The sequence below is a fragment of the Clarias gariepinus genome, chromosome 23, assembly GCF_024256425.1.
Source record: "Clarias gariepinus isolate MV-2021 ecotype Netherlands chromosome 23, CGAR_prim_01v2, whole genome shotgun sequence".
Taxonomy (NCBI): Eukaryota; Metazoa; Chordata; class Actinopteri; order Siluriformes; family Clariidae; genus Clarias; species Clarias gariepinus.
The window spans coordinates 22155001-22180292 of NC_071122.1; the positions used below are offsets into that span (position 1 = coordinate 22155001).

Consider the following 25292-nt stretch of genomic DNA (forward strand, 5'->3'; position numbering starts at 1 on the left):
AAGTGTGTGCTTCTAAATCAGATTTAAGTGCTGCATTTAAAACAAAGAATATAGTTTATATTATTATATATTTATATTATTATATCAAGATTCAGTTTTCTGACTCAGATAAAGGAAGGACGATTTGTGTTTTCCAGTTTCCCAATAGGAAGAGAGACTACTAAGAGTTTTATCTTGTCTATAACTGGGATCTGATGTGGTGGATTTCATAAAAAAAATATAATAAAATAAACATTGATTTAAAATCAAATTTCCTGTGAGAATTAAAAAAAAAAAACTTTTGTACAGGATGTTCTGTACAAAAAAAATCATGTAATAAACACTCCGCATCCTGTCAGACCACAACGCAGCTTTGGATTGTTGATTATTTTTTCTACATCAGTACACCACAAAATGCTTTATTATTTATTCATTTGGTAACAAGCTTAGCATTTGAAGGTCTCATATTCGATAAGTGAACACAGGTCTCAGAACTACACCACGGTGTGTGTGTTAATCTTCCAGCTGAAATACCTCAGATATTTTTTTTCATAACTTAAATTTCACTCCTCTTTCAAATGTGCCATTTCAGTGTTTATGTAAATGAGTTATTGCTGAGCCACGCCCACCAGAGAACATCAGAGCTAAGCAACAAGCCTGGGGGAGGGGCTTTCAATAGGTCACAATTTATTTAGTGTCTGGCATTTCTTATAAACAGTGGCGAGCTCATCATTGAGCATTATTACTCATATTTCAAGGAAATTAATTAATTGATTTGATAGTTTCGATTTTTCGATCTTCTTTCTGATTGATATTTTTTGGCATCATTGTTAATCATTTAACCTTTACAGACTACAATCATTATTTTGTTTTATTTGATTATTTTTTTTCAATATATTTGTTGCCATGTTTTAATGATAGATAGCACTTTTATTCTAAACGGTACTAGTGACCGCTGGGATGTCTGAGTGTGGGAGAGGAATTTGTTGAATTTTATTTTATTGAATTCTGGAAATTCTCTTTCAAGTGTTGTCCCCTTAACAAGTACAATTATTTTGTGGTTTAATTCGTATCAATATTATTACGGGAAATGTCATAAACTTTCAAGTCACTTCATAAGACACTGTACATGTCAGAACCAAGTTTTTTTTTTTTTTTACACTAATTAAGGATTTAATTAAGGATTTTTTTCCTGTTATGTAAACGGTCCCCTAAAACGGTAATCCCTAAAGCTCTAAATTAAGGTTTTAAACTACAAATGTTTTGGCAAAATCATTATGGCAAAACCCTTAAGGGTGTGTCTTTTGTACATGGATTGAGAAAGAGCCTACTAAGGATTTTTGGTTTAAGTTCTTTTAAGGAAATTCTTACAGGTTTTTTTGAAGAATGCCTTGGGTTGAAAGAGTTTCAGGTTGAACTGCTTTAGGAATTTAAGAACACATGATGAAGATCTTTGTTTGTTTGTTTGTTTGTTTGTTTGTTTTTTTGGACATTTAATTAAGAATCATTATGAACTTAAAGGAAATACAGAAAGCACGTTTCCATCACGTGTGCTTATTTAACCCATAAATAAACCCTGAGTTTTCAGTCAGCATGCAGAATATGGATGCTCTTGCTTTGGGACACGCCCCCTCATGACCTGGGTACATGTGAGACGTCACGCCGTGCACTCTGGCACCCTGACCCGTCCCGTCTCACTATTGATTTCTTTTTTTTTTTTAAAGGTGAGTTCATTATTGGATCGATTCACTAATCTGTTTTCCCAGACTTGCTCCGATTAACGGTCGACGTTAACGAAGCTGATTTAGTGCCGTTTATCGATCATTTGGGGCAAGAAGAGACTAAATAAAAAGCGTCCATGACGCGCACACACACAAGTGCAGGTTAACAGCGCACAATGCCATGACGCACACTGCGAGTTACTGGCCAGAATTTGATGTCGTCTTGTTAAGAAGGACATGGGCGCGGGTGTCAGCTTATACGGTTTATCTTGCCAGCAAGAAGACATACATTTGCAAATATTTTTTTATGCATGAACACACACACACACACACACACACACACATATATGCATATGCACACGCACACCCTGCACCTGTGAAAAGGCTCGTAAATCACTCCGGAGACAAAACTGGTTTGTCTTGCCTCGTCCACGACGGATCTCTTTGCATATCAATTCTCAGGATCTGTCTTTCTTCCATTCGACCTAACTTTCTCTTTGATTTATTCCCCGGTGCTCTCTTAATTAACTCCATTCTTCATCACAAAGCAGCTGTCACCTGGCGACTTGGCAGCACGAACCTGTGCATACGAGCAACTGACTCAATGTTTGTCTATTTTGTACATTTCTTTTTTCGCCGATGCACCCATCCCTGCAGCTGTGGTTTAAACAAATTCATCTGAAAGAAGAAGAAGAAGTGTGTGTAGGAAGAAAGAGAGGTGTGTGTGTATTGGATTTTGTTGCATGAAGCTCACGAAGCCTTGCTGGTTCAGTGGGAGAGCTGTCTCCACTTCGCTACACCCCTTTCAGAAAAATGAGCGGAGACTTGTTTGGAGAACGGAGACGTTTTGTAGCCAGTTTACCCGTAATTTCCCCATTGCTAACGTCTTCAGTATTGCACAACAGCCACCATGTCTGGAAGACGATGCCTAATGTACCATCATAAATTCCCTCGAGTAAATCAACGGAGGCCGACACCATATCTTCTGCGGTGTCATAGGGCGGCTGAAGGCACTTGAGTTTCTTTTTGTGGTTTTGGCTACGGACCTGACTAGCAGACGTGTCAAGCTTCCAGTTTGCGATTTCACAATGATGGGGTGAAACTTTACACCTGGCGTTGACACGGGAAAACTTTCATTCATTTTCTAGATATATACACACAAGAACAAACTATGGTTCTGACCTCAAAGTCAAGCATGTGGCTCTCGAATCAATCTTGAGCTCATTTGTTTAGAAATTAAATCTTCGCCAAAGCGTTTGCTTTGCATTTCGTGCCATATAAATCGACCCCATAGATCGGACGTTAGGTCAAGCTTGTATTTTTTTTTTTAACCGATCACTGGTTTGTCAGGATCTCTAATAGTTTTTAATTTGCTGAAGAGTACCATCTCTGGAGAAGGAACACGAATGTGTCTTTGAATACGAACATCTTCCTGGTATTTATTAATTTTTTGAGTTTTTAAAATATAGTTTTCGGTTCCTGAAAAAGTTTCTCTGGTGGACATTTCTAGGAGTTGTAGCATTGGGGTTTGTTGTAGATTTTGTCCAGCCCTCTGATATCTGCACAACCCTGTTTAGAATTGAAAGGGGCCTGGGTATACTTCGGATGGGGTACCAACCTGTTGCATCACACAAGTGCGCACACAAACACAGAAACATCTAATCGTACAATATGGGGAATTTGGAAATGCCAATCAACAGCTGGAGTGGACCACCACGATCGAGGAGAGCCTGAACTCCACGTGCATCAACCCCCCAACCCTGGTGGGGTAGAAGTCGAACGTGCTAACCACTAACCCTTATATACACTTATGATTGTAATCTTGGACGTCTCCTTTGGAAGTTCTGAAATAACAGAAGCATCAACACTAATGTCACCTTATTCAAACTAGCCAGGATTTGCGTTTCACCCGGATACCGTGTCAAGTCCAGACAGTGCTGCAGAGCAGACGGCTCTGAGGGCTCTTTAGCAGGTAATAAAATGAGGATTAGACATTAATTTGTGGGATTTCTGGCCATGGGTAAACCCACCCATGTGCACCTTGGCCCTCACACTCCGCTGTAGTCATGTTTGTGGCCATGTCCTCTAACCACCGTGGCGACATAACGCATGCTTTTCTTTGGACCGCAGTGTAGTGAGAGATCAAATATCTCAAATAATGACTTATTCAGATTGAACTTTTTTTTTATGTAGGTTACCAGATGATTTTTCAGAAATGTGGAATCATCACTTTGTTTTGAAGCTCATTTTTTCCACCGTAGGCTTCTCCGCCAATGGCGCTGATTTGACTCATTCTTTCAGACAGAGCAGAAAATAATTACGGAAAATAATGAAAAATAATTAACTCTCGCCTCTTTCTTTGCCTACCTCAGCGTTTCTGTCTCTGGTTTTTAGTTTTCCCCCTCAGTCCGTCTTGCTTTCTTGTCAGTTGTGAGTTCTCATATTTTGAAAAGAAATTCTTTTGCATATGTGTGTGTCTGTGTCTGTGTGTGTGTGTGTCTCGGCTGTAAAAACCCACAGCTGTTGACCAGGGAGGTCCAGATTCATATTCAGGGCCTTATGCTGTTCGAAGGCATAATGGTTTCATCCAAAACCATTCCCTGCTCACTATATAGTGTGCTTTTACAGGGTGGTCTTGAAGTTGGAATAGTGGAGTGTGTCTTGTGAAACATTTAAGACGCAACCAGTGCAGATCTTAGAAATGTGTAGAAAAACTATGAAGCATGTAACTTTTTTTTTTTTAACTAAGTAGGTCTGTTGAACTTAAAAAGCTTGTGTTTAACAGTGCTTAGAACCTGAAGGTCCACCTTATTTGTTGCTGCTCTGAAAGTAAGTATCTACCTAGAAGCAGGAACTAAAATGTCTCCTGGTACACACACAATTTCTGAGGTCTCGATGAGGAGAAAAGTTTTCTGGTTTTCAAGAAGTTCATCATATTGGGGTGAATCTACAGTATTCAAACAGTAGACGGGTCTTTTGCAGTATTGTTTATATGACTTCGCATGAATGCCAAGAAAACCATGGAGATTGTATAAAAGGAATAAATGAGCATGTGACTTATCTCACAGTATCTCAAGCTCCACCCCATTAGTTCCTGTTTTTTCAGGGAAGTACCGAAACGCGACCTCTGGTTCTGAACAATGAGCCAATGCAGAAAAGCCAAAATGTGCACTTCCTTGAATGTCCACTGGGGGCTGTTTCCAAATAGTGAGTCAATCCCCAAAAACCTCCATGTTACAATGGGCAACTTTACAACTGAAATAAACGTTTACAGTATGGTACAAATGCAGTTTTGGTCTCCATAGCTAGATTTCCTATTTATGACATATATGGCGGTAAATTTATATGTAACTCATCAGTTCTTTTTTTATATTAAGCCATAAAATTATATATACTTGTGGTGTAAAGCCACAAGTTGTCTGATATGCATCATTTCAGCTAACTGAAATCTTTGTTGTTTAACTTGCCACAAAAAAATAGGAGTTAACTAAAGTAAATCAAATGCTTCAGCTTATAAATTTACATTAGCCACCTTGGCATTTAATTAAGCTAAAGCTAACAGCTAGCTTTTGGTAACCAAGATAAGTAAGCATTTTTCCACCAACAATTGTTCCGCGCCTGGAATTTTATCAAAAAATAAAAACCCTCTATCCATCTATTCGAGCCAACATTGCTAAGTGAAGGCTGACAAAATGATCAATGACTTCACACCAGGGTTCATAGCTGAAAGAGAAAGCGGCATTGGTGAGCCTACCTTTGGCAACCTACCTACAAGCACAAACACTCAATCATAGACATTGGGTAATTTGGAAATGCCAGTCAGCTTACAACACATGACTTGGAACCGTAGGAGGAAACTTGAGATCCCAGGAGAAACCCACCCAGCACAGGTTTGAACCCCCAACCCTGGAGCCAGTTTGCCAAACATGGAACCCACCTACGATACACTAATTACAAAAAGACATTGGCATTGTTGTCTATGTGACTTACCTTCAGACAACAGCAGGCAAATTATATGAAACTAGCAATCTTTGTTAGTTCCATTTGCTTGTCTGACCAAAAATGTACCCACCCTGGAGCAGGAACTAAAACGGATCCTGAAATTTCTGCCCAAAAAACAAAAATCGATCCGGGTGCAGTTCCTGGAAAAAGGTTTTCCGGTTCCTCATAGACTTGTCATTCACCAAGAGAAGGACATTAACAATGGATTGCAGATCATAAGAAGTAACAAAGAGAACAGGTTTTTTATGGTTGAAACACAATTAAATTCCAATGGGTCCTGGTCAAGAGAATTCTTCACATTTTTGTCATGTCTGTGAGTCACACGGTCGGAAGTCAGAGTTTATTAAAAGGTTTGATCACAATCAGAAAAAACTAAACAAAATTGTCAGCACCAATCAGGTGTACTTCAAGCCACGTAAAAAAGCAGCCACCCTAGTAAAAGTAACACACTCTAAAGAAAGCACCCATCAGCCCTCTTACAGGCGCCTGTGATTGGCTAGAGTCTCTGTGATTGACAAGGGAGAGAAAAATACAACCCATTTTCAATTTTTATGGGGTTAATTTGTCCCTATTGGCTCTTGTCCATGGATTACCGAATCGTCATTAGGATTTAAATTTGCAATCTTTTAAAGTTACTACATTAATTAGACTTTATTAGTTTAATCATTCTATTAATTTTTGTAATTTTATATTCAGGAGTCAATTGCAATACTTTGTTACTTTTTCAAAAACAATTATTTGAAGCACAATTTTTCCCCTGATAGCTGAACCAGTTTACTCAAAAATAATCAATCAATTGTTTAGAATTAATGATAGCAAGAGGCGCATTTTTAAAAAAAGTTGCATTGATTTATATTTACTTTACTTTAAATTTGTTGCATTTTGAATCGCATTTTAACGAGCTAACAAATATAGTAGCAAATTTTTTAAACGTAATTGTTTCATTGTTTAAATAAAGAAAATAAAGGCGGTCCGGTCCTGCTCTCGTCACTATGTTCTCATTCACAAGCAAGGCAGCTGAAAAAAATGACAATATCTAGTTAATAGATATGTACACGAGTTAACAGATATGAAAGCTACGGAGAAATATTATGCAAAACAATTGGTTTCTTTACAGCAGTAAATCGATTCATGGTTAATCATTACCATCCCTAGTCGCGTATTAAGAGTTGCCGAGTTATGATCGGTCAGTTGCTTGTTCGAAGCGGAAATTAGCAAGAAGTTTTAAAAAAAAGTGTATGCAGAGTTTATCATTTTATAGTTCTGTATTACTTTTAATCTTGGGCAGATTTTTGGCGCCGCGGAATAGAAGTGGAGTCAGAGTGAATGAACCTGGACTCATCAGTATGCAACCTGCTCGCTCTGACCTATTAAAGTCATTTGTTAAATTGCACGCCAACTGTCGCTGCACTCCGCTCCACTCTAAACACCTTCTGACGGCTGTTTGTCCAGATGCCACGAGAGCGGTTGGGGCATGTGACAGAACAAGAAACTGCAGAATACTAATACGGTGCTTACACTTCTCACAGGCCTGTCTTTTTTTTTTAAATACACACACACACACACACACACACACACACACACAGGCACAGGGCCATCTTTATCTGAGAATGATAAAGTACCTGACAATCACACTCAATAACGGTGTCAGTGTCAACTCACTTTCCACACACACACACACACACACACACACACACACACACACACACTGAAATTGCTTGACTGATCATTATCTTAGTGTTTTACTGTCTGGAACTTTTTTAATCACACCAGGTAATTAATGTGGGTGATTTATTCCCACTCCGTGATCAGAATGCAAGCACTTGTGTGTGTGTGTGTGTGTGTGTGTGTGTGTGTGAGAGAGAGAGAGAGCGAGAGAAAGAGAGAATGCGAGCAAATTTTGATGGAAAGTTGGTGCTGCTAGTAATATATATCAGACCACATGTGTTAAATGTGCAGTCATTTCACAGAATGCTGTAGAGTAAATCATAAAAAATCCTCTTCCTCTGCATGGTCAATGGCTGCTTTTTAACACTCAGCTGCTGGCTTCAGAGTCAAGAAAGTGATCAGGATGAAGCTTAGAAACCCTGCACGCACACACACACACACACACACACACACACACACACACATTAAATTTGACTCTCCCTTCTGTTTCATTCTCTTTTTCATTCTATTTTAACAAGTTTATTTGGTTTGTTTGTGTGTGTGTGTGTGTGTGTGTGTGTGTGTGCGTGCAGGGTTTCTAAGCTTCATCCTGATCACTTTCTTGACTCTGAAGCCAGCAGCTGTAACAGCCTGATGTTTACTGTGAAAGAGAACAGAATTAGATTATCTGTCCAATAAATTAAACAAAGCTCTTGACTACAGCTCTGTCACACACACACACACACACACACACTTACATTCTCACACTCTCTTTATGGATAGTGGGAAATAATTTATTTATTACTCGTTAAACGGCAAACTGGGGATTAGGTTTCATAACGCAAAAAATAAGATCTATCTGTTTATTAAAATCCATCCTGGGAAATATGTTTTGTTAAAAAAAAGAGTTTGTTTGTTTATTTATTTATTTATTTATTTATTTGCATCTACATATCTATCTATCTATCTATCTATCTATCTATCTATCTATCTATCTATCAAAATCTATCCTGGGACATATGGTGTGTAAAAAAAAAAAAGTTTGCTTGTTTGTTTATTTATTTCTTCACGTCTATCTATCTATCTATCTATCTATCTATCTATCTATCTATCTATCGAAATGCATAATTTTGCACAAAGCAAACTAAGAAATTAAACAATCAATTCATCAATCAATCAATTAATCATGCAGTTTGTTTATGGTTAACTGTGTTTTGCACGTAGTAAAAAGAGGAGTCTGTTACATTTCATTAATTAATTTATTTATGATGTGTTTTATTACGTTGTGACTGAGATATTTGTTTGTTTGTTTGTTTGTTTTTGTTTCAGATCCCGTTCTCTTTGGTGCAGTTTCCTCTCTGGGAATATTTAAAGGTATGTCTCTCTCTCTCTCTCTCTCTCTCTCTCCCTCTCTCTCTCTCTCTCTCTCTCTCCTTCATCTGTCTCTCTGTTGTCCTGGTCACTTTCTCCTGCTCTAATTGCTTTACGTAATTCACCCTGTAAGGATAAAACGGCTGCTTTATAGCCGGTCATGTTTAATGTGTTCAGACGGGGTATTACTGCTATCCTCACTGAATCACGACGCAGCCGTGATAAAACACACTCATAATAGGTTATGAGCTCTCGCCTCTGTGGCCTGCTCTCTCCCTCTCTCTCTCTTTTATACACACACACACACACACACACATACCTCCGTCAGCTCGCCCTGGCCACGGTGAAGCCGTTTCTCTTTGAAAAGGCCAACATCGGCGGGATGACATCATGTCTCCGGGCCCAGAGCGCAAAATTCCATTAGCGCTCTTGGCCTCGTGGACGAGGAGCGAGAGAAGAGAAGAAATGAGCAAATGAGAGGTGAGGAGGAGGAGGAGAGGCAATGTCTGTGATTGTAAAAGCCTAAGAAACGCCGAACCACCTGTCAGACTGTTAAACGCAGGACATGCTGACTCAGGGTTAGTTAGGAGAGGAGGGGAAGTGGGAGAGAAAGAGAGAAAGACAGGAAGGAGGGAGAGAGATGAAGAGAGATGAAGAGAGACATGAGGGAAACACATTCAGACTGAGTGACATCAAAGGATTAATGGTTTAAAGTGGCTTTAATTAGACAGATAGATAGATAGATAGATAGATAGATAGATAGATAGATAGATAGATAGAGAACACTACGTTTTGCAAACAAACCATGAAAACTATTACAAAGTGGAAAATGTGACTTTCAGTCATTTTTAAAGGCAAATTCTTACTTTAAACTCTAACTTAATGCCTTTTAACAAATATTTGTTCAAAAAAGTGAATATAAAAATCTATAAAAAATTCTCACATCAATTTATATATAAAATCACATTAATTTATATATAAAATAAATACAGTATATAATTTGACCAGATGTACACACTGATAATACACAGCCACAGATCATTTTAAAATCATTACAAATTCTGGTTGAAATAGAAGATTTTATAAAAATGAACAAAACAGTGTACCTTATGCCTTTTTAAATGCTTAGAAAAACTTTTAAACCTAAAAATATGAAATACTTTGATATGAAAAGCCACTTGGTCCAGAGAAAAAAAATATGTAGTCTGTCTCAAAACAACAACAAAAAAATTATTTATTTTTGTACATATTATTTTAAGTAATGTAGCTTAAAAAGTGAAACTCCTGTCAGGCGGCCTGGTGGCTAAGTGGTTAGCACTGTCGCCTCGCACCTCCAGGTCCTAGGTCCCGCCTCGGGGTCTGTGTGCATGGAGTTTGCATGTTCTCCCCGTGCTCTGTGGGTTTCCTCCGGGTTCTCCGGTTTCCGGTCTCCACAGTCCAAAGAGACGCAGATTGGGTTAGGTAGCGTTCCTAGATTTCCCGTAGTGTGTGAATGTTGACCGGAGGTCACCACTGGCCTCAACTGTACCTAGTTGGAGTGCATCCATGCATCTAGAACCTACAGAGGTTTATAGATACATGGATGGATGGATTACATGTCTGGTGAAATAGTTCAAGAATCCAGGGTCTGAAAGTGAGCTTCTAACGCTTTGTGATGAGGACTTTTAAGGGGCAGTGCTGGCTCAGAGGGGTTAAGGCACTGGGGTACTGATCAGAAGTACGGCGGTTCGATCCCCAGCTCCACCAGGTTGCCATTTCGGGCCCTTGAGCAAGGCCCTTAACCTTGTCTGCTGCGGGGGCGCTGTATCATGGCTGACCCTGAACTCTGACCCCAGTTACACTGGGATATGTGAAGAAAGAATTTCACTGTGCAGTAACGTATATGTGACAAATAAAGGCGTGACTTTGAAGGTGAGGAAAAACATTACGTTTGGATATAAAAAGTTTGGATAATCTGGATAAAGAGAAAGTTTATCATCAGTTTTTTTTTCCTGTAAACTCAGGATAAACTTTTTCTCCGGGAAAGGTCAAGATTCAATAGTGTGGAGTGATGAAGTTGTGAGATATATTCACTTTGTGAAAGAAAAGAAACAGACTGAGCTTTCGGTTTGTTCCTTTCTCTAAGCAAGTGACCTAGTTTAACAAGGAAATAAAAAAACTGTTTAAACTCCTTTAAGGGGAAAAAGAGAGCGGGCCGACCTTTAAAGGAGAGACAGGTTTTAACTTTCACCTCTACTTAGTGTGTGGAAATTTGTATAAAAGGTTGAAGTGGCACAGAATAACGGTAATCACCCACACCAGCTGTTTGACTGATGGATACCAGGCTCTCGTTTCCTCTCTCCCTCACACACACACGATTAATGAGTAATATTAAGAGAGTGAGAGATTGAGAGATAGAAAGACAGGCCGAGAGAGAGAGGAAGAGAAAGAGAGGCTCTCTCCAGGACAATAGCGGATCACAGCTGGATCTCAGCGTGGAGTGTGAAATGTTCGCCCCCTCATACGGAATAAGACGTGCCATTCATTGGACTCCCTTTGACACGTTTTCAAAGGCATTCCCTCGTCCGTTCCCTCGCTCCTTCCCGGCCATCTGTGGAGAGCAGCTAGCCGAGCATCGGTGCTATTTCCCCTCTCTCTTTTGCTCTCGTCACGGCCTTCAGAAGCTCAGAAACCCAGCGAGAATATCAGTGCTGCTTTTGTATCCGTCAACCTTTTGAAGTTCGGGCGAAAACGGCCGTGACATCCTCGTGCTCGATTTGAAACACTTCTGTGCTGATTTTTGGGCTTTTAGTTTTTTCCTTTTTTTGGCAGGATTGATTTGGGATCGGGAGTGTGTGAATGTGTGTCTGTGTGCAACAGCTGGGTGACACATGTCTAGCTGAACGCATCACATCCTGTCGTACATGAACTGTGGGAGAATCCTGCTGCGGCACCGGTTGTGTATCGTCTGAACGCTGTACCATGCAAACGGCTGTAATTGTTACGATTTTTCCTTAACACTCACAGAGTTCAAAACTCACAGAGGTACTGACTCTCAGACCGTCTTTTAAAAAAATGAACCACTGTACACGCTTGAGCAATGCATGGTCTGTTGCTTGTGATGGGCGGAGTTTGACCACGGAGTGTCTACTGTCCTGTATTTAAGTTTTAAACATGACACCGTTTAACATAAAGACTTAAAAGCTTAAAGATTGGAATTTGGAGCGATGGAAAAAGGTCATGTGGTCTGATGAGTCCAGATTGAGCCTATTCCAAAATGATGGGCGTGTCAGGGTTAGAATCGAAGCGACCCGGTCATCATGCATTGTGTCCACTGTACGAACCTTTGGAGACAGCGTTATGATCTGGGGTTACTTCAGTTGCTCAGGTCTAGGCTTAGAAAAATTATGTGGAAGTGAAAAAAGTCAGCTGATGCCCTAAATGTTATCACATCTATGGAGTTTTTTTCTTCACCAATAGCACAAAAATATTCCAGGACTCAGATTGTGAAAGAGGACGGGTTCTGGGACGATGAAGACTCCCGAACCCTGACCCTGAACCCCACTGGATCTCTTTAAGCTGTGCCGGAGAAGACACTACGAAGTGGTTTGACTTTCCCGTCATCCAAAAATGAAAAATCTTGAGCCTCTCTCATTCCTCATATTCATTTCAGTGTAGATGAAATTCAAGAAACAAAACGGAACAAATGTTTTACCGAGACAGGCTGCAAAGTGCCTGAAGATATATGATTTTAAAACTGGTTGTTCATGTAACGACTTCAGCAGCAACCTCATTTCCCCTCTCATCTGTTCCAAACACCAGCATCACCAGTATACTAATCACCGGCCCCATCACCTGCACCTGCTTCTTACTGGTTCATGCCTTAAGTTAGATGTTTTTTTTTAATGCTTGAATGATCCATAGGTCACTGTGTGCCTTAGCAAACAACAAAAAAACAACATTCCTCTGAAACTGCTCAGGTACAGGGACTGGACTGAAAATGAGAGACCTTCAGGAAGCCTGGAGAACTATTCCTCAAAACTCATTAAGTCAAGTCTGACTCTTTGGAAGTAAAATATGAAGAAATGATTCAGGGCTTAAGACTTTTGGACAAGAACTGTGTATAATTATTACATTGCATTTGATTTTAACATCAAGCGCTTAAAACTTAGCACGCTATGAAGGCGTTATGTTATGAATGCACAAAAATACTTGTACTTAAGGATATACCTAACTAAGTAGAAAACATCAGGTGTCTTAGTTTTATGTACCAGCAGACACAATTTCTTTCTGCCTTGCCTGTCTTTCTGTTTCTCTGTCTTCATGGGAACATGAGGAGATGACCTCAGCGTAGTGAATGTAAAGATGGCTTCTCTGTCTGGTTCCCATCGCCCGAGCGAGCCCTTGGGCTTTTGACTTTTTTTTCATAGTTTTTCTGCATGTATTAGTTGTAGTAATCCTTTCTCTCTCTCTCTCTCTCTCTCTCTCTCTCTCTCTCTAAAGACTCTGTGGCGGAGGAGGCAGGGGGAACGGCTGGACTCTTGGCAAGCTGCAGTTTGTGGAGCTGTTGCAGGTGTGTGGGATTAGTCCCATCTCAGAAAGAGAAAGAAGGAGAGAGGGAAGGAAGAGGGGAGGGAGGGAGGGAGGGAGGGAGGAAGGGTGAAGCGTCTAAGCCAAGGTCAGGGTCAAGAGTGCAGAAACTTCGCCCAACTTCATTCCTTACGAATTCCGCCTAGGTCACGATGACAAGAAGCACCTAGACGTTGAGAAACGGAAAGAAAATGGGCATAAAGAAAATGAGAGAGGGAGGAGCTAAGAGAGGAATCTAGAGAGAAAGAGAGAATGGAAGAGATCTGAACATTTCACCCAAAGGAGAAAAGGCCATGGCTTTTTGCCAGTCCACCTGGAGTTTAAGTCTGGCCTGGGAACTGTGCGTGTGTGTGTGTGCGTGTGTGTGTTACATCCTCTGTGCTGTCCTTGACCACTCAAACGAACAATCCTGTTTCGCTACTACAGCTGGAGAAAACGAGGAAAGAAACTTAAACGATATAAGCCATCTGCTCCAGTATAGGAAGTATAATTCACCGTCCATCTGTACGCACACGACACACATGCATGTGAATGTTTGTGCATGCATTCCTATATATATTTATATGTTATGCGGGTGAAAGTTCAGCAGAACTTTGTGTGTGTGTCTGACTGTATTAATAGTAAGGGGTTTACATGCACTGTGTATTTAATTAATGCTCTTCAATGAACATCTTGTTTCTTTTAGGTGGGGTCGCAGCATTTGTTACGACACCTCTGGATGTGGCCAAGACAAGGATCATGCTAGCTAAGGTGAGAGTATAGCGGAGAGATATGTTATTCCATGGGAGGGGTGCTTGGTCCCGGTTGGGTTGGGTTGGCGAGTGTTTTGAAAGATGACTTAGATTTGTACAGCGGTTAAGCAGAGTGGTGCGAAAAAACAAAAAAACATCACATAAGCATCACAATGTCCATGATGGAAAAGCCTCGCTTATGAAGGTCAGAGCCGATTGGCCAGATTCGTTAGACAGTAAGACAATCAAAAAACAGATGACAACATAATGCACTTTAAGATATAGTGACTGCAGCTTGGTATACATTAAAAAACTAAATAAATAAAAGTTGCACACAATGTGGCCGATTCATGTGTGAAAATGATTTCTCATGCTCCCAGAACCACGCTTTCACAATTTGTGCCCCGTGCCATCAGGGGAAAAAAATAAAAACTCCATAGATGTGATAATCTGGTCATTCAGTACATTCAGGTCGTCAGCTGACTTCATTTTATTGCCCCATAACATTGCTGAGTCCAGACCTGAGCGACTGAAGCAACCCCCAGATCATAACACTGCCTCCAGACTATCATGCATGATGGGTGCATCGCTTCATGCACTTCAGTTCTCACCCTGACGTGCCCATCGCTCTGGAATAGGCTCAATCTGGACTCATCAGATCACATGACCTTTTTCAAAACATTGCCCCAAAATCCAATCTTTATGCTCACACAGTTGTTTAGTCAAAATCAAGTAGCGCCCATAACATTGTTTATGGAAATGCTTTTATTTTCATTATTAAACATAGTTTTGGTATTTACTGTAGATTTTTTTTTAACCTCACCAAGTGTTTACGTGATGTCCATTCATGCTTTTTTTTTTCTTCCACAAAGTTATTGGTTCAGCACTCTCCTTTCAGGTTTTAGTAATTTTTTGAAAGGTTTGTTGGTTGTTGTTGTCGTTGTTGTTTTTTTGTCAAGTCAGTGTATATAGACGTAAAAACATGACACTTGTTTAAAGTGTCCAGTCTACTGATGGCTCACAGACAGGGAGAGAAAGTTGAACAAACAAAAATCTTTAAAGCAGACAAACTACGAACAGATGCTCAGATAGTCAAAAAAATAGAGCAAGATAGAAAAGAAGGAGCCAAGGACTCGAGTGACACACACTTTATCTCTCTCTTTCTCTCGCTCTCTCTCTCTCTCTCCTGTCTGTTTGAGACTAAAATGTGTACTCATGCCTGACATTCATTCAAACTGTAGATGTCGGAGCAGTCTGAGGCCTACGCTGACAACAGCAACCAAAAAGGAAGTATTCAAGAGCCTTACGGGGCCATGCATAGTTTTGTATTGACGCTGTGCTTACACACCTTAAACAGCCAGCTTAACTTTTTTATCTTAGCATCAGGACCTGAAGAAATGTTAGAGGAGGGGTAATGAGGAAAACTGGATTTGCTTATTTTCAGGACTGTATGTAAGAATGTAGGAATTTGATGGTGTTTTTTTTTTAAAAAACAGCGGACCTAAAATTAGTCCCTGAGGTACAACGTATTAATACGCCTGAAACTGGATTTCTTCCTGCTTTCTGACCTAAACATCTGCATGGAAGTTGGAAGGACTTAAACACCTGACCATATGTCTGAATTAGGAGCTTTTGAAACATTTTCACACAACATTCTTACGTTTTTCTCTTTCGCCTGAAAACCATAACTGAACATTTTTCACTATATTTGGTTAACTGTTGTTAAAGATATGTATGTTTACTGCCAGCTAAGTCAAATAGGTTTACACTGTCAGACTTTATTTGGTATTATTGAACTTAAAAATATGTAAAAGAAAGGTGTATTATTATTAGCAGGAATCCAGATGTGGTGCTAGCTAAAACAGTGCTTTTATAGGATGAAGAAAGGGGGCGGGGGACTTTCAGGGTCAGGGGTGTTAGTTAATATGAAGTATTTACCATTAACGGAATTTTTGAGCATTTAGAGGTTGTTTAATGTTTTGATCTAATGTTAAAATACCGAGCTCCTTTGCAAAATGCATAAAGGTTGGCAGGTCTGATTTTTCCATCTCAGTCCTCACCTGTTCTGCTTGTAATTTCACGCATAAATGAGCTGAATTGTGAATGATTGACCTACTTCATGATTTATAGATTTGAAAATAATTTTAAAAATATTTTTTAGTAAGTCGTTTCTAAGAAAGTCTTTGTGCGCTCAGCATTGTCGGGGTAAGTGTCGGTTCCGTTGTGTTGCACCTGCGTCTCATCACGGCGTGTAACGACAGAATGTAGTGCGAAAAAAGCAGGAAAGGAAGGTGCTGAGTTCTGGCTGTTCTTTTCCTCCTGTTTACCCTGTTAACTCGAATTCCTCACCTGTGCTAATGAAAGAGGTTTCTTGTACCCGAGCGAGCCTGGCCGAGTGTGTTTATGTGTTAGAGCGCACAGAATCGTAGATCATTCACACGCTCTCGCTGTCTTCCTTTCATAGGCTGGTACTTCTACGGCCAGTGGAAACATCCCTCTGGTTCTGTACGAGGTGTGGAAGTGTCGGGGTGTGTTTGGGTGAGTACAAGCCACGCATACACACCTGCCAAGATAGGCAGTTAAATCACCCACCGGACTGAGCGCCACTGTCCGACGACAGCGATTCTTTCATTCATTCGTCCGCTTACATACAGTATACTGTATTTATTCTCAATAATTTGTTGCTTTGCTCTTACGTTAAGAGTCTGCTGACAGTACGACAAGAGATTCCAGTAGAAATGTACTAGATTTCTTTTAAAAACAAGAACGTTTCACTTTTCCTCGTTTCTCCTCATATAATGACTTGATATTTTTCTCCCAAATTCATCGTCTATATATATAAACTGTTTTTGTTTAGTGATTTATTTTCCACATTCTACAATTAAACTGGGGATTTTAAAACTATGAAATAACACATATGGAATTGGGTAATTATGAAATAACAACAACAGTCAGTTGTTATTTTAAGACTCAGCCTTTCTGGAACAGCTCTTGTAGGAACAGTATTGTCAAGTGCATTTTCAAAACCCATTAAGCCCCATGATGAAAGACCTTCCCAGGAAAGCAAGAACAAAACTTAGTTCTGCTGCAGAGGAGAAGTTCATTTAGAGTCACCAGCCTCAGAAATCACCAATTAAACAAATCAAACAGTACCCCTGATTAGAGATGTTATGAAGGCCTTACAGATCATGAGGAGCAGATCCGTCTCAATATCACCTGTTCAATGGAGACTATTGTATATTTTAGATAAACGCCTTCAGCAATGTTTTATAGTAGAGATATTTTATAGTGTTTTGTAGAGAGAAATAAACATCAGGAATGGAGTTAGAAAGTGATCCCAAAGTTTTGTGCAGCGTAGGAGGAAAAGTGCCTTCGACAGACACTCAGTGGAAGAGCGCAGGCCCTCCTGCAGCTGAGTGCCTCGTACAAATTGGCCAGCTTCAAAGCTGTAATTATGTTAATGGCTCCATTTGCAATCGAGTCGAGCCAGAAAGTGCTTCCATATGTTTAGCTCCGCCCCTAGGGCTCAGGGTCGAAGCTCCTGACTGCACCATCCAAACCACTCGCAGTCGAGAACTGCGCGTTGCAGGAACTTCTATTTTCCCAGGTCGCTGTTAATCCACGATCCACTGCTCTGAGCGCTAGGCATGCTGGGACGTCCAATGAAAGATTAGTCGGTTTAATTTAACACCAATTATATATGTTTAATTGTATATAAATATGTATCATAAGTATATATGATTCAACAACATATATATGTATAGAAATGTATTTATTTATTTTAATGGACAAGTCTGTGCATCACCTTCTGTCAAGTTTTCCAATATTAAAATCCTTTCTGGCTTGCGTATGAGTTTCATTGCACCAGGGCACCATATGTTCTCGTAATTGTGCGAAAGATCTGCCAGATGATGCTACAGGTACTCACTCTCCTGAACATGTCGAAAAGAATCACAGTCTACCTAAAAGTCCACAATGTTGACATCTTATGATATAAAGTTCAGCATGCAGTTTGATTTATGTACAGTGTAATTACAGTGCAATTGTTGAGAAAGAGTCAACCTTAATTTCCTTAAAAAGACGTAAATGTTGATGTTCCTCATGGTTCATGGTTCATCTTGTCTTTGCTGTTTTTCTGCCTTTACATCGTCATAAATAAATAAAAGACTCTTGAACTGGGTTTAAAGACTTTTAAAACCTTTTTTATATTTTAGGAAAAAAAATAAATAAATTTGAAACATGCCTTGAACTCGATAGCTAAACTGTATAATGCTGAACTGTATTTTTCTATAATGATAGTGTGCTGCTATGAATGATACGGCTTTTCTACCTTCAGTATGCATTGTTTAGTATCCAATACATTTACATTAAGGCATTTGCCAGATGCCCTTATCCAGAACGACCAACATTTTTATCTCAATGTGCATCTGAGCAGTTGAGGGTTAAGGGCCTTGCTCAAGGGCCCAACGAGGACAACTTGGAGGTCATGGGTTTTGAACCTGGGATCTTCTGAACCGTAGTCCAAGCCTGCATTTATGCTTCTTCTTTTAAAAGATCCTTCAGCGTCGCATGTAAAATCTTCATTTCAGGGCTTACTTAATGTCGATAACGTCTACGTTTTTAACTTGATTAAAAAAAAAAAAAAAAAAACGTTTGATCTGCACTTGAGTCGTGGCTCAGATCAGGTCCAAGCCTCTGTGGGAAATACTGAATAGTTATACAGTCATTAATTTAGGTCCTGATTAGATATGCCAACTCATAACTGGATGTGATAACGTTGGTTTGAGTCAGTGAACAGGTGCAGGAAATGTGAAAGTCGAGAACTCTGACTCACTTGACCTACCGCCAAGGAGCACAGAAACCGAACGAAAAGGGCATGTCTAATAATAATTAAAGCAGAAGATTTCCTCAATACAGCTGGCTGCTCGTATGTTCCCTAAAACCCAGGATGACATCATGTTTTTTTTTTTTTTGTTTCACTTGACACAAGCTTTGAGTGAAGGGGTCTTTTGCTGTCATCACAGACCACTTGGAATCCGTGTCTTTCCACTTGGCAGGATATATATTTTTCTTTTTTTTTTTGCATGCTATCTGACCTGGTGGCATTAGACTGAGGTTGAGTTTCCAGAAGGCTTTTATAGTTTCCATTTAACCACCGCTGACTCAAAAGGCGATACAGCACGCAGCCCTGACGCATACTCACCCCCATTGCCTAACCTATTCCAAGATGATCTTGAGCACTAACAAGCCGAGGCGAGCACGTCGAAGGCCGCAAACACATGACCCCGAAAGGCTCGCGCAAGATTCTGCAAATGGCCGGAATAGTTGAGAGATAGCTGCCGTGCTTGGCACCTTGTACAGCTTTGCAGTTGACAAAACTAATGTATTAGTGGGCATGCCAGGGTCACTCGTGACCCTCGTTCTAAATCGAGGCTCGTAAACTGCCTTGTGCCTTGCCTTCTGACCTTGCTCATATCACCCACCCACCCTGCAACTCCAACAGGTGTTCCTTAGTTTTTTTTTTTTTGTTTTTTTTAGGGCTCAAACCGAGACGTTTCCCATCAGACACATGGAAGAGGTTTGAGTTCTGTGGAAAAGATTCGGAATGGGTTAAATATACAGAGATATAAAAAAAAACAGGCGAGGATGAGAAAGACAACGAGTGTCAGAGAGAGAGAGAGAGAGAGAAAGAGGGGTGGGGGCGGCTGCATGCTTGAGGGACGTGTGCGAATGTCATCTGGCTATCCGTCATGTGGAGAGGCCCCGAGGGCCAGCGCTAATACCAAAAGCAGCTGTGTGGAAAAGAGCCCCGAGGGGGAACGGACGCACTTTCATGGCCCGCTGCATCCTCCAGAATCAACGGTGCGAATTCCTTCCTGATCGGAACTTAAGCTTCCCAAAAAACAACAACAACAAAAACATTTGTTTTATTATTGCGAGGACCTCTTACAAAACATGTCAGATGTTAGAGGAGGGAATCCAGTCATGTTATCCTGGTCAAGAAATGAGTAATTCACTTGCTTATTTTTTTTTATTATTTCTTTTCACTTTTTAATGATCGGTTATGATGCAGCAGGTACTTATTATGCGTCACAGCTCCAGCTAGAGCCTCGCGTTCTTTCAGCTTCCCCGCCCCCTACTTCTACTTTTCAAAAGCATGCTTGTAGATGCCCTGGCGATTCTATATTGGCCCCAGGTCTGAAATACATGCGCATGATGCCGGTGTATAACCTCGACTCAAAAATTAATGATTTGCTCCACACTACTTAACTTCATCTGTTTTTTTCCGCAGGCTCTTCGCGGGTAGCATCCCCAGGATGACCTTCATCAGCTTGGGCGGGTTCATCTTCCTCGGAGCTTACGAAAAAGTGCGCCAGTTGCTCCTATAGAACTTTCGATAGCACCCTAATATCGGGCTGTAAGGAAAGAAAAAAAAATCCCTGTCTGATCTTAAGCCTGAAGCACCAGCTTAAAGGTCTTGTACAGGGGTGCTGGAACACCTGGCACTCGAGGACTCGCCAACCAACCAATTTGCATTCCTGATCATCAGTGCACAGCATAATGACTTTAACTACACAAGTTGCAGGTACTTTTTAAACCAGCGCTGCCGCAGTGATCACGTTCAGCATGGAAGTCTTCTGTTTTAAATAAATGTTATTAAAAGAGTTTTATAATAAAGCATGGTCATGGTTGTGATTTCTTTTTGAAGTGTAATGCAACTGCAATGCACTTATATGCTCTATATACTGATCCGATTGAGTCATCTCTACTGTAGGTCGTCATAATATAATCTATTTTCAAAATGAAGCCGAACCTTCTATTCTCTGCAAGCCGCAAAACATTTAATAGACTTCACTGTTTGGTTGCCAGCATTTTTCCAGTGCATTGGAGGATTTCATCAGCGCATTATGCTTTTACACATGAGCTCAGATCTCCTAAAATAGTGCACTTAATAGTGAACAGGGTGCAGATTTCTCTGCAGAGTTCTCAGGCAAACATGCTTCAGATTTGAGCCGGAATGTAAACCAGGGCTGTGAGCTTTGTTCTGAAAGTTTGAAAGGTTGTGTTGAAATATACAAAAATACTTCATTACTCCTTGCACTACTGTTGTATATTTAGAATCAAATTTTAATTCAACAGAGTCCTACTCCCCGTGGAAAACTATTGGTATTTTCTAGTTGCTCCAAATGCAACGCTAGCTAAGCCGGTTAAAGATAGTATAGCTTAGATTACTTACTCACTTGTGTCAATAAATCGAGTGTTTCGTCAGATTCCTAAATCCGGATCTTTATAGACGTGTTTATAGACTGCTCTGAGGCTCTGAGAATGAGTACTTTATTAAAAAGTAAGTGCACTTGGTGGTGAAGTTCCATCCTTTATCTACTGTTTACCACTCATGCTGTGTAGGGCCACTAGGGAACCTGGGGAACCTGGCGCACAAGTTGCATGCACACACCCAGGTGGTTTGGTGCATGCACGAAGAAAAAAAGCCCAGCCCGGACGTGAAAGCCGATCTCCCAACCCTGGAGGTGCCGGGCGACCACAATGCCATCCATTTTTAACTAAAATACAAATTTTCATCTCACTTAAACCCATGCCATGAAGTTTAACCAAAACATCACATAGTTAAAGTTCTGCTTTATATCGTTACATAATTATTGACAGCTGCTGCATCTTAAACCTGACTTATGGCTCCCTTCTGTGGGGACCGGATGATATTTTAAGTACGAATATGTTTTTTAAGCATTGGCACCATTTTTACAAAATAATAATAATAATAATAATAATAATAATAATAACGAGATCGCTAACAGGCCAGACATTTAGCATTTGGAGCAGAGCTACAGCCGTGGCCGAAAGTGTTTTAGAATGACACGAGTATAAATTTTCACAAAGTCTGCTGCTTCAGTTTTTAGTTTGTAGATCTTTTTGTCAGACGTTGCTTTGGTATACTGAAGGTTAATTACAAGCATTTCACAAGTCTAGAAGGTTTTTATTGATAATTACATTAAAAGTCAATAGTGTTGCCTCTTCTTTCTTTTTCAAGACCTCTGCAATTCACCCTGGCATGCTGTCAATCAACTTCTGTTCCACATCCTTACTGATGTCAGCCCGTTCTTACATAATCAATGCTTGGAGTTTGTCAGAATTTGTTGTTTGTCCACCCACTTCTTGAGGATCGACCAATGGGATTAGAGTCTGGGGAGTTTCCTGGCCATGGACCCAAAATTTCTATGTTTTTTTTCCCCGAGCCACTTAGTTGTCACTTTTGCCTTATGGCGAGTTTCTCCATCGTCTTAGAAAGGCATCGTTTGTCATCAAACTATTCTTGGATGGGATCACTAGCAAATTTCTTTGTTTTCCAAAGAAAAACACATTTTCATGCAATTCACAAACAATTTAACCCTTTCACAAACAATTAAAGTTACTATTGAGCTGTTGGTGTTCAGAGGAACCTTATGGTACGGAAGAAGACTCCATCAGGCCAATCCATCTTGTGGGAGACGCTCCAGGAAGCGTGGGGTGAAATCTCATCAGATTATCTGGAACAGCTAGAATGCCTATAGTCCGCCAGGCTGTGATTGCTGCAAAACGTGTTTGTTTTTTTGATGAAGGCAAAATTTGAAAAATAATTTCCATCAAAATCATAATTTTTATCTCTGACAACGTCAGCATGTCTTGTTCTTTTTCTATATTTTCTATTCAGACTAATTTTTCTTGGAAAACAATATTATTACCAAAAGTGATCCCAAACTTTAAGCGGTAGTGTATAGAGTACGTAGCAGACAATAATCCTGACTTCGAAATCGCAAGGGACGTAGGGAAGCTGTTCAGTTTCCAAGTCTTGAGTCTAGTCGCTTGTTCACTTCTTAGCAGTGAACATAAAGACCAGGAGTGATTTATAAGAGCATCAGTAAAACAATACGGGTAGCGTGCTGTAGCTCCTGGGCATTTTGATAACTTTATGAGGTAGAAGCCATGGAGAGAAACCGTTAGGCGAGTCTACAGGTGTAAACATCAGCATAGGATTTAGTCTTCATGAGTTGTAAAATGGAATATTATACGTACAGTACATGTTGTCATGTGATGACTGTACAGGAGCTGTCTCTCCGTGGAACGGTGCATTCATACTTAAAAAAACAACAACAACTCATGCATGCAAAATAAATAGGAAAAAGCGATAATAACGCAAACATTTGCTGACCTGAATTATCAACAGCCGTAGCATACTTTAGTGCCATTACTTGTTTGATCATAGCCCGTTCTAGCAAACAAAGCATTAGTGAACTGTATCTGAGTGCACGTTAGTTCAGTTTAAATATTGACCAATGTTAAATCCTGATAGAGGGCTAATGTTCTCATTGCAACGGAACTAAGGTCAAGCTTAATGTTTGCTCGTGTAAAGAGCTCGGCGACTTTGCAGAAACGAACCCAAGCAACAAGCTGAGACGTTCAAGAGCTTAAGAACCTTGACTTGTCCTTTTAGTCACAAGGACATCTTTAACTTCTGAGCTTCCGGTGCCTGGTAACAAAGACTGGGTTCAAACTTTGTCTAAAACTTTTGACAAATTTTTAGATGAAAAAAGAAAAAGGTTTAAAAAAAAAAAGAAAAAAAAAGGAAACTTTAGTGCCTCCTTTTTGAGAAACCTGATGAGGTAATGAATCAAAAAGAATATCGGTTGACGACCATGGATTAGTATATTTATATCGTACTATTAAAATGTGTCAAAGTGATGAGCATGTTTTTTTAGGGCTGTCTGAACAATATTATTATTATTATTATTATTATTATCATTTATGGCTGTCAGAATGCAAAAATCAGATGTTTCTCAGATTTAATATTATTATTATTATTATTATTATTATCATTTATGGCTGTCAGAATGCAAAAATCAGATGTTTCTCAGATTTAATATTATTATTATTATTATTATTATTATCATTTATGGCTGGCAGAATGCAAAAATCAGATGTTTCTCAGATTTAATATTATTATTATTATTATTATTATTATTATTATCATTTATGGCTGTCAGAATGCAAAAATCAGATGTTTCTCAGATTTAATATTATTATTATTATTATTATTATTATCATTTATGGCTGTCAGAATGCAAAAATCAGATGTTTCTCAGATTTAATATTATTATTATTATTATTATTATTATTATCATTTATGGCTGTCAGAATAAAAAAAACGGATGTTTCTCAGATCTATTTTAATTATGATTATTATTATTATTATCATCATCATCATTTATGGCAGAATGCAAAAATGTGATGTTTCTCAGATTTTTTGTTAATTAATATTTAGAGGCTGTCTGAAAACACAAATATGTTTTTCAGATTAAAAAAACATTTTCAGTGTTAATGTTTAGGGCTGTTTGAATGCAAAAATCTGATGTTTTCAGGTCAGATCAATCACTTATTTATATGTGGTCCAAGATCGGATACATATCCAATACGTGGTCATGTGACTTGAGAATTAGAGCATTCAGATTGGAATTCATGCGACCTTTTGCACTCGCTGATGTCATCAGTTCGCACCTGCAGCGTGGAGATTTCACCCAGCGCAAGCAACAGCTGCTAAAACAGCTAAAGCAAGGCGTCTTCCTTCCTTCCTCTACTGGACCTCAACATATATGATCGATTATTTGCTTTCTGTCCTCTAGAGCAAAATCTCAAGCATAGTTTCATTAAAATCACATCCAGTGTTTGAAATGAATGAATAGACTCATAAGTTTTTTTTTTTTAACCCAGTCGCACGATCGATGTGTGCATACGTGTCGTTTCAGTGAAGATGCATTATCATTTAAGTCACTTGTAATTATGAATGTGAACCTTCATGACATGCAAATCTGATCTGAATTGAACAAATTCTCAGTATTATTATTAATACTTACTATAAAGGCGCTCTTTCTAATGCAATACTGCTTAATTAAATATTACTCAGGGACTTAATATAGCTGAAAGCTTAATATACTATATTATGTTATATACCACATTCCTTCATTAAATTAAATAAAATGTTGATTTATAAAGTGCGAATTTATAACACAACAATAAATGTAAATTGTGCCAATCGTTCTTAATTACATAAAATTATTATTAGTGCTGTGTGTATAATAAAACGAATAAAACGCAATGTGTTGTGTTGGTGTGTTAACAATAACTTGTTAACCGGGGGAAACAATAAATAAATAAAAACTTGTTTTACGACAGCTTGTTCCTTTTCTATTTTGTTTTTACCATATTACCATTTATTTATGCT

General features: G+C 39.4%; 1 protein-coding gene across 1 annotated transcript in view; it reads left to right on the plus strand.

Annotated features, from left to right (window-relative positions):
* Positions 1-20692, plus strand: part of slc25a26 (solute carrier family 25 member 26) — a 54957-nt gene extending 34265 nt beyond the window's left edge. Inside the window, exons 6-10 of the mRNA XM_053484698.1 lie at positions 8679-8723; positions 13203-13272; positions 13975-14039; positions 16485-16558; positions 20313-20692. Of these exons, the coding sequence (XP_053340673.1) occupies positions 8679-8723; positions 13203-13272; positions 13975-14039; positions 16485-16558; positions 20313-20409 (351 nt within the window). The 3' untranslated portion in view covers positions 20410-20692. The remainder of the gene's footprint in view (positions 1-8678; positions 8724-13202; positions 13273-13974; positions 14040-16484; positions 16559-20312) is intronic.
* Positions 20693-25292: the final 4600 nt, after the last annotated feature.